The sequence below is a fragment of the Protopterus annectens genome, chromosome 5.part0 (assembly GCF_019279795.1).
Source record: "Protopterus annectens isolate FY-2018-M chromosome 5.part0, PAN1.0, whole genome shotgun sequence".
Classification (NCBI taxonomy): Eukaryota; Metazoa; Chordata; order Ceratodontiformes; family Protopteridae; genus Protopterus; species Protopterus annectens.
Window position 1 is genome coordinate 1461957870 of NC_056735.1, and position 18133 is coordinate 1461976002.

The 18133-nt window shown below is 40.3% G+C and overlaps 1 protein-coding gene across 10 annotated transcripts in view; it reads right to left on the minus strand.

Annotated features, from left to right (window-relative positions):
- Positions 1 to 18133, minus strand: part of DOCK9 (dedicator of cytokinesis 9) — a 2508686-nt gene that overhangs the window by 642407 nt on the left and 1848146 nt on the right. For all 10 annotated transcript variants that reach the window (XM_044071294.1, XM_044071300.1, XM_044071298.1 and 7 more), the window contains exons 28-30: positions 7179 to 7325; positions 6767 to 6850; positions 6438 to 6549 (exon numbers count right to left, since the gene is read on the minus strand). In XM_044071294.1, coding sequence (XP_043927229.1) covers positions 6438 to 6549; positions 6767 to 6850; positions 7179 to 7325 — 343 coding nt within the window. The remainder of the gene's footprint in view (positions 1 to 6437; positions 6550 to 6766; positions 6851 to 7178; positions 7326 to 18133) is intronic.

Below are 18133 nucleotides of genomic sequence, written 5' to 3' on the forward strand. Positions count from 1 at the left end.
TTATTAACACCACCTGGAAATGTACCAGAAATTAAGAGAACAGTAAATAGGAAGCATGCAAGCTACACAGTTAAGACAGTTGCTCACAGGCCCCTGCTTGTAAATGTTTCATCTCCCAAGCCCCAGCTTACACTTATCAAAGGTACCAGAACTTGTCAGAGATTTGGAATGCATGGCTAGGCTTAAAAAGGCCCTTGTGGTCATTAGCCTAGTAAACACCTATAAACAATAACCTATCACTTTACCAGCAAATACTGGAACAGAAAAGGGATACGATGAGTCCCTCTATGTACCAAGGAACATTACTTTTACAAGAGGTCATAAATCTGTAAACTGGAGAAAATAAATTGAATTATGGGGCCCCTAAGACCAGGTCAAAACATCAGGGAATTCACAGCAGCACAGACCTGCTACTGTGTCTAATGCACATGTACCCTGAGCAGGTTTGCAGAAATGCCCCTTTACATGCTTACGGGTGCATGAATACCACTTAATATGAGGCTGATGTTTGCTACAGTGGAGTATTTGCATCATACCAGCATCTGTGAGACTTCTATGTCACTATAAACACACACAGCTAAAGACTTTTACAGCAATGAATGCTTAGGCAATGCAGAAATGCAGTACACTAGGCTCTGCTTTCTTATTTGCCATGCAGAACCATTTATTCTCTAAATTACCAGTTCTCCTATGTACTTAGTAACATTCTGAATTTATAATAGACATCAACCTGGCACATGCGGTACCCTTGCTGTCTTAGAGTAAGACAGCTGCTCAAAGGTACAACAGAGAACAAAAATAACAGATAAGTGCATTCACTAAACTAAACAGTCTGTGAGAAGGCTTTCTCAATTGGTCACCTGCTAGTCCTAATGGGTAATTCTTGGTTCTATAATCTGTAGCTTACATGCACAAGGCACATATATTCCCCTATCCACACACACTTGGATACCATACTTCAAAGTTAGTCACAATTATTGTAGCAAGGTCAGCTGATGCCCTGATCAATGTCTGGTGCCCCCAAGGTATAACATAACAGTATAACCGCACTTCTGTATAGTTTACTGTCAAAAAAAAAAAAACTCTCGGGCTAAGCAAAGCAGTATTATGTACATACATAACTGCTCTTTGATGAACTGTATCAAACACCTTTGCTCACAAAAGGCCTCTGACTGACTGGTTATATCACTGTCAATCCTGCTACCAAAGACAAATCCTCACCCCTTCTACAGTGCAGACTGCATCCTCCAACAGCTTGCACCCAGTTCAACCAGAGTATTTGCTCTACCTTTGCTACAGCTTTGTGGTACACCTCTGCATGGGCACCCCCCATCCTAGTTTCAGCCTTAAATAAAGAACAAGAACATAAAAACCTGCAAACGCATTAACAAACAAAATATATTTCTACTATAAATGAGGTACAATGAAGAAACTATCCAAACCAGGAACTGTCAGTTTTCCTTCTTTACTCCTACCTGCCTGGTTGACATGGGTCTACTAAGGCAGTGCAGCAACTACCCCTCATGTGCATTGACAACCCCCTTCTCCTAAATCATTCCTGTACCATTTGAGAGAGATGCACCTACATTATGAATCTGGAATCACAGCTCTCTCGTGCAATAGATAGCAATACAGAGCATGTTGTCAGTCCACCTACCACAACTCCTACTCAATGATCCACAGCATACACATAGACCAACATATGTGGAGATACTCTCAAAAAAACATCAGAGACCTCCAAAACACACACATACTAAACCAACTACAACACCCAAAACACACAATACACATAATGACGCAAGCACAAGTGTCATACCATCAAAGCCCATAAGGCAACACACATCCACTCCGAATATCTTAGTCACCAAGCTGAACAAGGAGAAAGTCATGGTCAGCTGTCTTTCTGTGCCAGGATTCATCAGATCTTCAGGCACTCAAGTCTCTCAACAAGTACCATTATGATTCAGTCATAGCCATGTTGGTGTGAACGACTTGAGATATACCTACCTGGACTACATGAGGAGAGACATGATTGAGCTGTCTGATTATGTGTGACAGGCAGCTATGTCCCTAGCCTCGAGGAGCATATTACCCTCACCTAGGATGATACCACAATATAAACAGAAAATCATTGACTTCAATAATTGGCTTAGTTTCTGGTGTCATTCTAGGGGGATCCAGTTTCTGTCAACCTGGGATGACATGATTGATGGACCATGATGCTTTGCCAGAGATGGTCTTCATCTGTCTCCCCTGGGATTTTGGCTACTGGCAAAGGCTCTTGCCACCATCATAGTGTCTTTTTTAAGCAATGTCATAAGGACAAAATTCCCGAAATAAAAATGTAATCAGAAAACAACCTCAAGGTTATGCTGCTAAATGCTAGGAGTCTTAGCATGAAACTGCACTCACTGGAAGCAGTCCTCACCTTGGAAGACGCTTACATCTGTGCAGTCACGGAGACCTGGTTCAAGGCAGTGGAGAGCACCCCAGCCATACTGGGTCAGACCTCCTGCCACATGTTCAGACAACGAAAGAAAGGTGTAAAAACTAAAGGATGCGGTATATCAATATTCATTAAAAATAAATACACCTTCAGATTGCATAAACACCATGATTCCTTGGAGACACTTCAGGTGCAACTAACTGTTGAAAGGACACCTATTCATATCATTACCAACTACAGAACCCCCTCCATGAATCAAGACACCCACTCTGCCTACTTGGATCTACTGGAATCCATCAAAATACATCCAAACATCATGGTTCTAGGTGATTTTAATTACCCATCCATTGGCTGGGTAAATTACTCTTGCTCAAACTCACTTGACCATAGGTTCCTCGAATTCAGTAACTCCACTGTCTTGGATCAGCTGGTGAACACCCCAACTAGGGGCACCAACATCTTCGATCTGGTGCTTACCAATATGGTGGACTGCTGTAGCACCCACACTGTGTGGTCTTCCCTTGTCAGATCTGTCCACAAATAAGTCTCACTGGAAGTAACTATCACACCTGACCCCCCAGCAGCAATTAAACTAAAAAACTTTTCCAAAGCAGATTATATTCTTCTAAGGGATGGTGTAAATAGCTTCACTGCACCTCCCCCCGATGTAGCTGGCAACTATGCAAAGTCCTACACCAATGTTTTTTTACAAACACCTGTATAACTGCTTTGATACAGCTGTACCTGATAGGACCAAAACAAGCTTTTCAAGGAAGAACAAACCTGCCTGGTGGACAACTGCAATTAACAGGTTTTACAATAAGAGGAAAAAATTGTTGTCCAAAAGTAAGAGGGAGCGTGCCCTAAACTGTAAATGCTCCCTCCTCAGATTAAATAAGCAAATAAGACTTCTTGTGAAGTCCTCCAAAGCAAACTAGGAATCCAAATTAGCTTCCTCAACTAAGGACAACCATGATGCGTTCCGTAGCCAAAAAGCTAAGACCCAGATTTTCGCCAAACTGGTAGTTAATGATACCACATACACTGAGCTTGTGGACAATAGAAAACCTGTTAGCTGACAGGTTCTGTGAAAACTTCACTCCCCTGTCCCCACCACAAATACCCCATGAAATTCCTTCCACCTGTCCCCTACCTTGTATGTCTAGAGAGCAGATCGTAAATGCCCTCTCTAAGGCCAAAACACAGCATCTATGGGACCTGATAACCCAGGCTGTGTCCTACATGGGCTCCAACATGAATTAGCAACAACATTGGGTACGCTTTTCAATCATAGTCTAAGCACCGGCTTCATCCCAGCTGAATGGAAAATGGCCACCATTATCCCCTTGCACAAGGGTGGTGCTTCCACTGACCCCAGGAACTATAGACCTGTTATAGCCTGACTAGCCTTATCTGCAAGTCCATGAAGTGAATCATCAGGGTCTTATCAACAAAGATACAAGTAATCTCCAAACACTTGGCCCCACTCAGTCTGGATTTGTTAAAAGGAGATCATGTCTGTTAAATCTGATGGACTTCTTAGAGACAGTCACAACAGTCCTGGACAAGGGGAAAACTGTGCATACAGTCTACCTGGACTTGGTCAAGGCTTTTGACACTATTCCTCACTCAGGCATTACTGATAAACTCATCCAGCTAGGTATCAACCCTTACATCATTAGGTTGCTACCACATCAACAGAAACACCCTAAGCATGCACTCAGTAGTGAGAGACTTGGGCACACAGGTTGAGAGCAACCTTACCTTTGATCACAGTTTTTCCACAATGGTAAGAAGGGCATTCTATATTGCTCATCCCATAAGTAAAGGCATTGCTTCCAGAAAAAAAAAGAAGTTAGAACCTCCCTGATCTCTTCCCTCATCAAGCCAATAACTGAGTGCAACGCCCCATTTGGTATGTACTCTTCCAGGCACCTGCAGCAACTGGAGACACCATGAGACTCACAAAGAGAATTCAAGGTATTCAGCATCTGTCCTATGTGGATCATCTGAAATCACTGTCACTTTACTCAGTTTCATACAGACTAATCAGAGGCGATCTCCGCTTTTCGTACAAGGCAATCTCTAACTCTGCTTTATTGGAAATGCTGCATATCTATAAGTCCAATGGTTCACAGGTATTCGCTCTAAAGATCTTAACTTGGTATGTGACATTAAAAGAACCTGCTGGAGGGACAGGTTTGTATCCCACAGGTTACTGCACTTGTGGAACCGACTCCCAATTCGTGTCAAGCAGAGCACTTTTTTGGCCCTCTTCAAGTGCAGTCTGGACGACTGGATGAGCAAGCATAAATTCACCCCGAGAGTTCCACCTGTCTCCCTCTTGGACAAGGGCAATAGGTGTTGATCGTGGAAACAAGAGCAGACTTTGGCTAGGCTTGTAAGGGCCCTAGGGCCACTCATTAGCCTAGTAATTTCTTATGATCCTATGATCCGAAGGCAGATAAAGAGAGGGTGATAGATACCCATTGTAAAGGGCCTTCTTGCAGATCATATGTTACAAGGAATACACTTAGATACGATTATCTGTCACTTAAAAGGCTATCTGCCCTGGGTCATTGTTTAGAAGAATCCCAAGCAAGATCTGAAAGAACATCCCATGCTGACAGAGAGGCCAAAGAGTTCAGAAGGCTAAGTAAAGCACCAAGATGACAAAAGACTCCTGAAAATATGATCCAACCAGTAAGGCTTGCTAAAACCATAAACTGACTACCAAGTGTCCTGCGGCATAAGTGTCTGTAATGGACACATTCTTGCAAAAAGTCATGGAAGTTGTCACGCCTCTGACAGAGTGGCCTTTTATGTCACCAGACAACGGGTGGTACATTGACTAGAAACATAAGTATGTAGTCAGCAAACAAGATGGACAGACTATGTGTATTTACAGCCACACCCATCTTATCAATAACATATAAAAGAAAAAATTATTAATATTATTTTTACAATCTTTAAAAAGACAGAAAAGAAAGGCAACATGGTTTTGCCTACAAATTCTGTCATAGCTGGAAAAATGGAAATCTAATGTATGGAATGTCAAATGAATGACAAACTAATGTCAATATTAATGAAGGCATATGCATTAGTTTAATCAGGTTTACACGGAAAAATGAGACACACATGGCAAATACCTGGAAACCAATGTCAAACAAGTAATTACAACACAATGGTTAAGTAATTACAAAAAAGACTTGAAAGATTATTACACAGGACAGTGGAACATGCATTTTTTAGAATTAAATGCAGGAATATTAACAGTTGTTGTCAAGGCAAATCACTGGCTTACTGAAAAGGATAAGGCTAGATTAATCAACTGTGACATGCAAAAGCATACAATGAGACTGACCACAAAAAACTGGTAGAAATTTGACATTTTATGAATCATGAATCTGGAGTTTATGAGTCTTTTATTAAAGATGAAAAAAAGTAATGGCTCTTACCACAGGTTACTGAGGTTTTGGGGTGAAAATTAGCTCACAGAACAATATGAGGGAAAGTTGTCCTTTAAGCCCAAAACTGTTTAGTCAAATCATAAAAGCTATGGCAACAGAAATTACAAAAACAAGTGGTGTGGAACATGTATGTGCACGTGCACGCGTGTCAGGATCTTGGTAAAACATCTCTTCCAAAGGATAGCATTTGAGGAGCACAGCACTCCTATGGAGTAAGCGATATTTAATTAACCAGTCAGAATGCAGTAAATAGCAAACATTCAGCAGCTGATAAATCTTACCTAAGACATGAGCAAGCTACAGCAAATCATATCACAGCTGTTACTATTTCTTGTTACTATATCAATGAACTTTCATGTACAATAGTGTACTTCAGCATGTGTGTGCAGAATGTGCATCTCCCACTGTGCATCTCAAAGGCATGCGACTTGGGTAGGCCATTGCCAGCAAACACCAAAATGGTAACACATCTGAAAAGTAAATGTTACTAATGTTTTCAGTGATGTAGCACATTTCTATACCTTGGTATCTCTGAATCCGTCCCTTTCCGAATGGCATTGGTAAATTTAAAGGAACATAATGCTCATGGTTACACACACTGCGCAGGAACTCAAACTTGAATTCAAAGAGGGCCTACAAGGTATGAAAACAGGATTATGAGACTTTGCACAAGCTGAGCAGTTAAATTGTAATGTAACATCAGTTTTAACTCCAAAATATACTGACTGAAGACACTCTAGATACTTCTACAGATGCATCTGTGCTGCATACGTGTGTGTGTGTGTTTATTATACAGTAATATGTTAAACATATTTTAAAGTAGCGTTTTAGAGAAATCCTTAGTGTATACCTTTGCCTCTCCTGGACTGAAGCAACATAAGTAGCTGTTGATCTGTTTAAACACAAAACCTCTGTCCATAAAAGTGAAGCAGCGCTGTTGGAAACAGAACATAACCGCCTTAGATACTGGCATAAATGGCAGATGTTATATTTAAAAATATTATGAAAATCATTTTAGTTTGGAAACAGCAAATGCACAAATCAACTCAGTAATATGTCAGAGATTCATAAGCAAAAGAACAGGAAACTGACCATCCTTACATCACAGTATATGCTATTTTAAGTTTTTCTATAAAGCTTTACAAATATGGTGTCAAACACAGACAGCTGAAACATGGCAAGTAAACAATTTCGTTACTACTGAGAGTAAGATTCAGCTACTTGAATAATAACATGTATACATTTGTGAAGAAATTATTCACTTTTATAAAGCAGGCAAGACTGTGATTTGCATTTTTTGTTGCCTCAGGATACTCTCTGTATTTCTGGGTGATGTGTGGCACCAACAAATTCACAAGGGTCTCCACAGAATGCTGGTAAGTAGCAGGAAACCGGAGAGTCCTTCCCATCTGCAATGAGTGTTAAGAAAGAAAATTAGAACTACTGTAACATGCTACATGCAGTACATACATGAACACATCTAAGAAGTTAAATATTATATTCATAATATAATATATGTTATACTCCCACTTTATTCATCTTTTATTTTTCTCATCATGAATATATTACTCCTTTTATCATGTAACGTGCTAAGTACCTAAACCAACCTGTGAGATCTCAACATTTCCTCACCAAAAATTTCTCACGTCTTCGTACCCTTAGCTACTCTTACATTCTAAAGGCCCTATCTCTCTGCAGACTCCTGAAGACTGATCTCTTCTTAGCCTTCTGTGGTATGAATGACCCAGCACTCTGAACTGCCCTACCTAAAACACAACCAGAGGTACAGCAAACACTTGCTCTAACCACCAGGTGAAGTGACCGACAACTAACCCTTCATACCTCTCTTTACTGGAATAGGTTGCCTGCACCTCTCACACAGAATGCCCTAGCAACCTTTATAAACAGTCTGATCCATTTAATGTGGGACGTTGTTAGTCTCCCACTAGTACTGTGTTATGTACTCTGCTGAAATACTCTAAATGTCTTGTGAAATCTGTTCTTTTCCTCCTTACCTTCTCTCGGCAGTGGCACTTACACAAATATCAGAAAGAATCAGTCTCATTACTGACCCCTGTGGATTACCATGTGTAATTTCACTCTTCTTCATTGTAAAAACCACTTACCCCCCTGTGTGACTGACTATGCAGCCTATGTATGCCCCACCATCCATACAGCCCAAGTTTCTATCCATGCTGTCACCCTGCCACTTAACCAAAGACTAGGTAACTTCTGTATTGATCTTGTGAGCATCAGTCAAATATCTTGATAAAGCTCATATAAGCTGTATATGCAGCCACACTAAGGCTTGCTACTGGCCTATCTATCACAGTTGTCAGAAATATTACACCACCTATAAATCTATTCCACAAAGTGTCATGCAATCACCTGCCCTCCAGGTACTGAACTAACCTTTCCTTCAGAAGGGATTCATCCATGCTGTCTAGGATCTCTCAGGCTCACTCTTTTTTTTAAGTTAATTTGGATGTTTTATTTTCATGGAAGTAAAGCTAACTGGTCTGTAGTTCCCCATCTCTATCCCATAATCATTTATATGAACAAAAACTCTTTTATTTTCTGGTCTAGCAGGAACTCCCTGCCACCCAATATTTGAAGTTTTATAACCAGTTCATTAATCCACCCCTTCCCTAAAGATTTGGGATGGAGTTGAATTCCATCTCATCCCAAAAGTTTGTTCATAATCTCTACCTCTGTGACTGTCCTTGAATTAACAGTCCAGACCAAAAGGTCCCTGCACTCTGGTATAACTGCTGTGCCATCACTATCTACTGCAACAATGGAGTGGACACATATCCAGTTCAGATTTTTGGTCTGTAAATCTGCCTCTTTCCATCCAACTCCCCACCCACAGATAGATTTCAGCACCTACATTCTTTAACATACTTACAAAAAAACAATTACACAAAAACAGATGAATGCTGGAATTAAAACTTCTTCTGATAAACTCAAAACATCAAGATAGTGACTTAATAAAATCTTCTTGACTATTAAAACTACGTGGTGTTTGGATACCTATAAAAATGTATCTGCATACTAACAGTGTTTGCGATTTTTATCTCAGTCTAAGCCTTTAGTCTTCTATTTCATTTGCTGCTCTTAAGGATTCACTTTCACATTGTTGTAGGTGTACGTTTCCCCATATGCTGTCCTTTTCTCCCCAACCTTCTCAGACACCTCACAGAAGAGTTAACAATTTTTTACTCTACATAGGTGGCATGCTTTACTCAGTAATGCATTGTTCTAATTTGTAAATACAGTTTGCTCTCGCCCACTGCTTCTCCAACCCTTCATATCTTCAGTATTCTTTGCAGTGCAATACTTAGGCACTGCATCATTTTGAATTGTTTGACGGCAAGTAGTCTGAATTTTCATATCTGGACTGTGAAGCAGAATTTAAACTAAATAGTATGCAGGCATGAGTGCGTGCATGTGTATTACTTCTGTGGAAGGTTGGGCGCCAGGCTGGCAACTTGACACCGTAAAACTCCACTGCCAATCATAAGCGGACAGGTGATCTGCTGTGGCGACCCCTAACCGGGAAAAGCCGAAAGAAGAAGAAGAAGTATGGTGGTTGCTGTTCCTCATATGACAACCCAAATCCATTTCTCCATTCTTCTGCTGCATGTGTGAATGCTAAATCCATGAGTAATTTCCCTTGCTTGTGCTGTATACTAGCTGCTTCAGTTCTGTCCCATGCAGAATATAAAGAATTACGCTTCTCATGGATGTTTTGTAATTAAATGTGCTCTGATTAGCCTGAAGTTACAGGCAGTTGCAAGGATTTCAAGCTCAGGAATTCTAGCATTTTAACAACAGGAATCTATTCTACTGCAACTGCTGTGCTCTTAAAATGTAGAAACATTAATATCAAAACAATGACCAAGTGCTAAAAAAATAACATGAAACTGTATCTTTTAATAACCACACTTTTCCCATAACATGTGGTATGAACTAACCAAAGTAAATCAGTCTGTACTGCAATGCTGTTTGTAACAATACGCTTTTTAAATGGAAAACAGATGAAGATGGTACAGATGATCTGCATGCTTAATCAACAAAAAACACAGCTGCTAAATGTTTTCTAAAACAAAATTAAAAGGAAAGGAAGTATAAGATGATCGGTTACAAAGTGCTATGTGCAGGTAGCCCGGCCAATTTGCCAAACTAGAGTTCAAAAACAGAGAGAGATGCTGCTTCTCTGAAAAATGAAAATGCTAAGCATATAATGAGAGCTTCCCCCATTAATCCTGTCTAATGGTAAAAAAGGATGGCTCTCATAACCTTAAATTACAAATCTACAATGTACAACGTTAACACTGACTGCACAGTCAGCATTTATTCATTCATTTATGAATACACGTCTTACAAAGACAACAGATAACTATACATATCTAGTTTGCTGATGCAGTATGGGAAGGGTAAGAAAAAATGTTAAACAAAACAATATGACTCAAACAATAATTATGTGCTTTAATGTTGCAAGCTGTAATCAGCTGTAATCAGCCATGGCACTATATAGAAAAGATAGGTGGTACAAAAAGAACAATGGCAATCTAAAATAGGGGATAGGTTTAGCATAATGGTTAAGGTCTTCACCGCATAGACACAATGTATAGGATTTTGTTCTGACCTGGTGTTATTCGCTAGGCTTAAATATGGCCTTTCAGGGCTGTTTGCCTAGCATTCCCCTATGAGTAACTGCACTGTCTACAAAGCAGTACTTAAATGAAGCTGTAGAAATTGGAACTGGATTGTAGGTGATGCTATTTTATGTGACTGTTATACATACAGGAATATGAGGAATAAAATGCCACTAGCACAAAAAAATGAATACAACCTGTCAATAACCCCATGTACCATTCATGTTTAAACCAGAAAGGACCCCAGTTCCTATGTTGACCACTGGGCTCTGTCAAAGAATATACAAACGACCACTGGTTAACACAGGCACATGCTGTAACTCTGAAGACATTCATGAACACGAAATAATTCCTCTGTGGGATGTGACAATACATCTGGTTGCTTAGTTAATAGTGTTACAAGCTACTTAAACTGTTTAACCCAAGTTTAGCTACTGGTTTTGTCCCTGATGAGTGATGCACTACAGTGGTGATACCCCTGGATAACAGGGTAGCTTCACAAACAACCGAGGTAATTACGGACCTATCAAACTCACAACCCTCATCTGCAAAGACACAGAAACTATTATAAGTGACCTCATAAACTGCAATATAAAGAATCTTATTAGACGACTCTCAACAGCTTAGCTTTGTGAAGGGCAGATCTAGTTAATCTGGTAAACATTTGGATGCTGTAGATAGTAGCAATGTAGTACATATGGCGTATCTTGAGCTAGCCAAGTCTTTTGATACCATTCCCCATGCTGGGATCACACAAAGGATAAATGATTTAAAAATATATCCATATGTAATAAGATGGATAGCTAACTGCTTGAAAGATGAAACCCACACAGTACAAGTTGCACGTGCCTCATCAGAAAGTATGAAAGTGACCAGTTGTGTCTCTCAAGAGCTCCGTGCTGGAACCTCACATTTTAGGTATTTACTTCTCAGAACTCCATGCAGACAGCTGAGACGTCTGGCTAACATAGTTTGCAGATGATTGCAAACTGTGAGTTAAGTCACACTATAACACCAAACTTTCTAAAATGAACTCTCCCAAATAAACTCTTGGTGTACTAAAAATGGGCTAAAACTAAATGCTAAAAAGTGCATCATCATCACTTTAAGTTAGACAGCATCTTCCCTCATCATACTTTATGGACAACACACCACTATAAAGACAAATATGCAGTCAATGACCTAGGTATGTCAGTTCATAGCACCATCTCTTTTGACCATCATGTGACAATGGTTGCCAGCAAATCCTTTTATTTAGCCCAGCAAACTGCCAAAGGATCATCAAGGTTTAAGAAGACAATCGCTCCATTATACTAGGCATTTGTCAAGCCAGTTAGTACAATTGTCTCTTTGGGATGTATATTAAAATTAGAAACAATGCTAAAGGTTCCTAGTGAAAAAGATCATAGGCCTATAGTCTCTGCACAACAAAGTAAGTCTGGAAGCGCCAGCCCGTTAACATTTTATAGGCTTTTGAGGGAAGATCTCTATTACAATTTTTGTGCCATTAGAGACCATAATATCTCCAGTAGTACTAGAACCATGGCCCAAATCTTCACCAACTTATAAATAAAACACAGTGGTGAGGGCAGGTTTATAACCCAGCACCTACCAAACTTATGGAATGAATGTCTACCGCTTGCTAAACAGTGTGATTTATAGGATTGGATGGGTAGCCACTGATTATCTATGGGATTCACTAGGAAAGCTTCATGAAGAAAGGAGGTGTGGCCTGAGGGACAGTACTGGCATGACCTAAATGGTCATAATACCAAGTGATCATGAAATAGCTATAAATATTTATAAAATGCAACTCAAAGGCTGCAGGGGATGTTAATGTAGATGCAATTAAAAAAATTGTACAGTATGCAGCAGCATTCTGCAAGGGAAGCAGTCCTATGCAGGGATGTGGACAATTCAAATACATAAGTTAAACAATAGAACAGTGACCTGCACCATGCATTCTGCACTATACAGTATATGCAAATGAAGCTGCATAACCAAATAAAGCAATAAAGGTATATAATGTAAGTGAGAAATCAGTACTCGACTTATAGTCCTACCTGCAAGAATCTGCATTCTTCTGCAGGACTATAAATATGCAAACCAAGAGGGAATATGAGTGTTGCAAATGGCAAAATGGTTTGAATACAACAAGTCTTTGCTTAGCAGCATCTATTTATACTTACTGCACAGGCCCTGGAACAGCTGGTCCATATGGTAGATCACAGCAATGATTAAGATAAAGGCAGCATAAAACATTCCATAATAAGAATAAGAGCAATCAAGAGCTAACTGACCATATCCATGTACATGGTGACAGAATAACACACTTAGTGGATACTCATTACCCACATCACAATTTTTGGAAATGTGTGGCCTTCCTAAGCTCATGCAGACCAACATATGTATGTGTGAAAGCTATTCTAGCTATTTCAACCTTTCATTGACCAGCTAGAACATATACACACACACACACACACACACACACACACACACACATACACACACACGTGCACATGTACATGCACAGAAATAATTTCTCAGTGTTATCGCTCTGCACATGAAACAACATATCTAATTCTCCAGGAGAGCAAAGGAGTGAGCCGTCAGCGTGTGTGTGGCTTCTATAATATCACTTCTTCCTGTGGTACCAGGTGGCATAGATTGCACACATGGGAAGTAAACAACTTATCTGGCTTAGACTCATGAGAAAAAGTGAACACAAAATCTCACTATTTACAGAACTGCCAGGTAGTGCACAATGCAGATGAGATGATCTCTATTGTGTGATTTTGCAGCACCACGGCAGTTTTCATGATTCCTATATTTCCCAAATGTTTCACCTGTATTGTCGCTTCCAGCAAGGTGATTTCTCATAGGACCATTAGAACCATCAGGTCAATAAATGCAGGCTCACTGTGCAAACTAAATGTGTAACAATGCAGAACATGCATTAACCACTGACCCCCCCCCCCCAAAAAAAAAAACAAACAAAAAAAAACACTTGTGTTTTGTAAGTGCTGCAGGATAACCTCTGGAACACTGGTTCATGGCCCATATTCACAATCCCAAAACCTTGTCTGAAATACAATATAATATATCCCATGATGAGCAAAATATAATCGATTGTGTTCTTGCTGTGCTGAAGGCACACTCTACTGTCTCAACACCACTGTCAAAACACTGTAATACTTCCCTGACATGACAAGTTGGTTATTGCCTCTGCCTCCCTACACAACACAGTCACATGCAGAACCAAACTGCCCCCATGGCATGGCCACATAAGGGTCTGTCCCAGACACCACAGAAGCAGAGCATGAGGAGAGGACAGTGACAAAGTAGGCTGATACTCATGCAAACAGTGCGTCTCAGAAGCACTGATGGGCACAGTACACAGAGATGCCAGTGAAGCTGTGATTTATACTCGTAAATGATGGACCACGACAACCACAAAACATCAGTACCATGCAAACTAAATATGATGGATGCATTGTTGCAGGCTATGCTGGTCAGTGCATGGTCTGGTAATACTGTCCATCAGACATCATTTCAGTACAACACAGAATGAAAAAGGCTGAGAGTCGCAGTCATTATCATTTGCACAGGTGACAGGAGATGCAAAAACACAAGACTGTCGTCAAACTCAGTGGGAAAAATATACCACAGAAATTGAAGGGAGTCACTTTGTGGGGAAGTCACAGGGGGTGTCAGTGACTACTTTCTTCTGCATCAAGGATGGGATACACCTGCAGGGCCTCGACCTGGTGTTATTTTGCAAGTGACAAGCAACCTCATGTACCTGGGTTGCGTTGCTACTGTGTGACCTGGATCCAGATGGAGCAACTGGCGAGGGGTTACAGAACTGGAGGAAGAATTCCAAGGCTGCATGTGGCACATAATAGTGTCAGGCAGAATTTTCATGAATACCATGCAATACATTTGCCATCTTCATTGCAGGCTGTGTGGCAGCAGACTGTGTCTGGATGGAATTCCTACACATACACTGATCTATCATCAGCATGAGCTGCAAGTCAGAGGTCAAACATGAGCTCAGACTGCTTTGGGTACCCTCTGTACTGCTTCCTTGCCCACATCAGAAGCAGTATGCCCATTTGAAATTGCTGCATTAGACACAGCAAGAGGACGTATGAGGCCCTCATCTACATGAGGTCCCTCCCTCTCTGGTGATGTTGTGGGCTTATCTTGTTGCAAGCCTCATTATATTCAGATGTACATATACCTTGTTAGGAGAGTGTCTTACCATCCAAGAGTGAGAGACACTGCGTCCCTGTGTCCTCTTGTGACTTACCTCCATATATCTTAGCATCACTAGTAGATGCACCAGACATGGCAATACCATCCCTCAGTCCAGCCACAAGCTTTTCTAAATGCTGGCTATCATTGCTGATACCTGGGAATGCATAAAATACAGAACACCACAATGAACCCAATGACATATCATACAAATATGTCCATGTGGCATGCAGGGTAAGGGTGTTTATGCAGCAATATATGCTGTACCGCACCATTCCTTCTCCTTCGGCAGCATGATACTGTCACGGGCCTGAGGTGTCTATGAAGTGAAATGCACATCAAGCAAATTTTAGTACCTCAGGCTCAGTATGTCTAAGAACAGTTCGCACAAACTTATTACTACAACGCTGAGTCACCCAGTGAGAGGTGTGAACTGGACCAACCCAGCATTGTTATCCAGATCACCTCCCTGGATACATCTTGGTACAGTGGGTCAGTAACACAATCCTGTGGATCCTGGAGAGTCCTGTGGTGGATCTTTGAAACACAGTTTTCTGTGCACAGCTAATCACACCTGTCATATAATGGCAAAAGTAGCCCATTATGTAGCTATACCTACCCAGAGCACTAATATCCCACAGGAAGTACTGGCAGACCTGCTCCTTCAGCTGTTAGTCTTCATCCACACTTCACAATAGCCACAGTCCAATGCTGTGTGAGGCTTGCAACAGAATGTCATTATCATCAGTGCTGAAATGTTCTAACCTCTGGATATGCTGAAATCTATTTAAACACAGGAAATACAGCAATGTATATTTATTGTGTCTGCAAAAGATGTGCAGATGTTGTGAATGCACCTGTTTCACACAGGTGCACTTTTACAGTATGCAAGACCTAGCAGCTCTGATAGGTTACCACATACTACTTTATAACACAGGCTAATATTTCAAATAGTCTCCTGACATGCTTCATAACTATAAGTAGCCAGAAATTTTGAAATTGAATATTAACAGTCACAATTTAGTTCCCCTGTCACACAAGCACCTCCCCCAACAAGGTAAGAAGTTGCAGACTAATCAAAACTTTACTGACTGAGATTGGGGTTTTCTTCACTGTTCTGCAATCTCAGAGCTGGTTTATAAAAGTAGTGGAGAGGGATTCAGGGGGCTAGCCCCCCATGCATTAAATATTGTTTTGTTTCTTTTTTTTTTGGATTTTGTGAATTTCAGCCATGATTTTGTGAATGTTAATATATTGGGCTGGCGATGCAATGAACTAGAGTCATTATACATGTATATACCCACAAATACGTATGCACGAACACACACACACAAACAAGAACCATATGACAAATATGCCAAATTATGATAAAAAGGTATACTTTAAGCAAATCTCTGAAGCGATCCTTTCTTAGAACAACAGACCATTATCACACTGTACAAATAAGCCTAGCAAGCTGGACTATTGTTCTACGAGGCTTCTGATGTGTAAGCTCAAATGTTATAATGAAAAGAATTCAACTTAACAGACAACTTCAGAGATCTAAGGAGAAGTTATTCAAAATTCACTACAAGGTACTTCAGTGAAATAAAAGCAACTTGTTCCCAAACACCACATAATTATACCCTTTTATGCATCACATAGTGAAATATTGCGCAGCAGCATGAATGTCTTGGGAGTCACTTATTTACATCTTTGCCCACCACAGTCTTTATAAGCAACCTGCAACTTGATCTCCTATAACAATGGGAAGAAAAGGTGGAAAGAAACACCCCAGAAATGCACTGAAGCATTTATTTCACATATTTCCCCATGCAAAATTGAATATTACCACCCACAGCCACAGCAAGGTGGGGCAACATGGAGCAGCTGCCCCATGAATAAGCTGCTAGGAGGCACGACTGCTACAGCTGAATTAGTACTAATCAGTTCCTGCAAGCACTGCTGATTATGAGTTAAGAAGTCACAACTGCAATCATGGCTTCTTAAATGACACTCGGTGTTTGCCTTGCCTTGCTGTGGGGGCAGGATCATCAGTGTGCAAGAGTTTCCAATTGGTCCTTAACTTGCAGAAGTAGCAAAGCAGTATTGGAAGTAAATGTCTGAGGAGATCTTGTATGCATAGCCAGCTTGTTCCACTGCTCATGCTCTAACATGCTTACTGACACTTCTACTCTGTTACAAGCTTCAGTCATGGTTTTCATATGTTAAGCACATTTTGTTTCTTAACAAAACTGGATGAGGCGTTACATAATCCCTTAGAAAATTTAAGAGAACTGAAAAAAACTTAGGAGATTCTCTGTATCGCCTTACCTCTTTCATCACACTTTTGATCACCTCTGCAGCAAAGGGGACAATAATTAAACCTCTGTCCAAAGGAGAATTAAAAATCTCATTTTTATCATCATCTGGGAGGTTCTGAGAACACAGCCATGCAAACCTCTTTAAAACAGTATCAGTGGCCATAACCCATGACAAATTATCAACAGAATAATACACACATTGTATACAATGAGCAATGACTTGAAGAATAGAAGAAATTATATTATGTAGAGCAGACTTTTACTCATTAGAAAAAAAATTGCAGACAAAACATTCCTCATACTTTCAATATTAGCCAGAACAAACCTTAACATATGAGCCTGACAATTCAAAATTCTGAAACTCAAATCTGCTGAACCAAACACTTTTCCCCCCACACTTATCAATAATCTTCCCCATCCTTATCAGAAATATTAGGATTGGAAATAACTTAGTGTTTAGCAGCAGAAAAAATGTTTTTCTATTAGTTTAAACAACTTTTAAACTAACAAGGAGAAAACAACACTTATTCATATGTGATGAGATGGATTGCCTGAAAGATGCAACCCACAAAGTACAAGTTGCAGGTGCCCCATCAGAAAGTTTGAAAGTGACTAGTGGTGTCCCCCACGAGCTGGTAAGAAACAAAAATAAACAGGCTCAACAAAATGTAGGTAAAGTCATTTAAGAAGAAACAGAGAGGGGGTTCCAAGAAGAATTTATCTCCAGCTAGCAGTAATTGGGATGAACGGCGAGGGGGTTCCAAGAAGAATTTATCTCCAGCTAGCGGTAATTGGGATGAACTGCCTGAGACGGGTGGCAGGATGCACACTGTGAGACATACAAAGAAATGAATGAGAACATAACAGCAGAAGCCAAAGTAGCTTCAATCACTACAGAGGTGGATACAATTGCTATAGCTCTAAAGTTATTGATGTCTGTTGAATTTCCAGAGAGAGGGAACATGGATTCATGGACTGACCTGTTTATAAGAACTG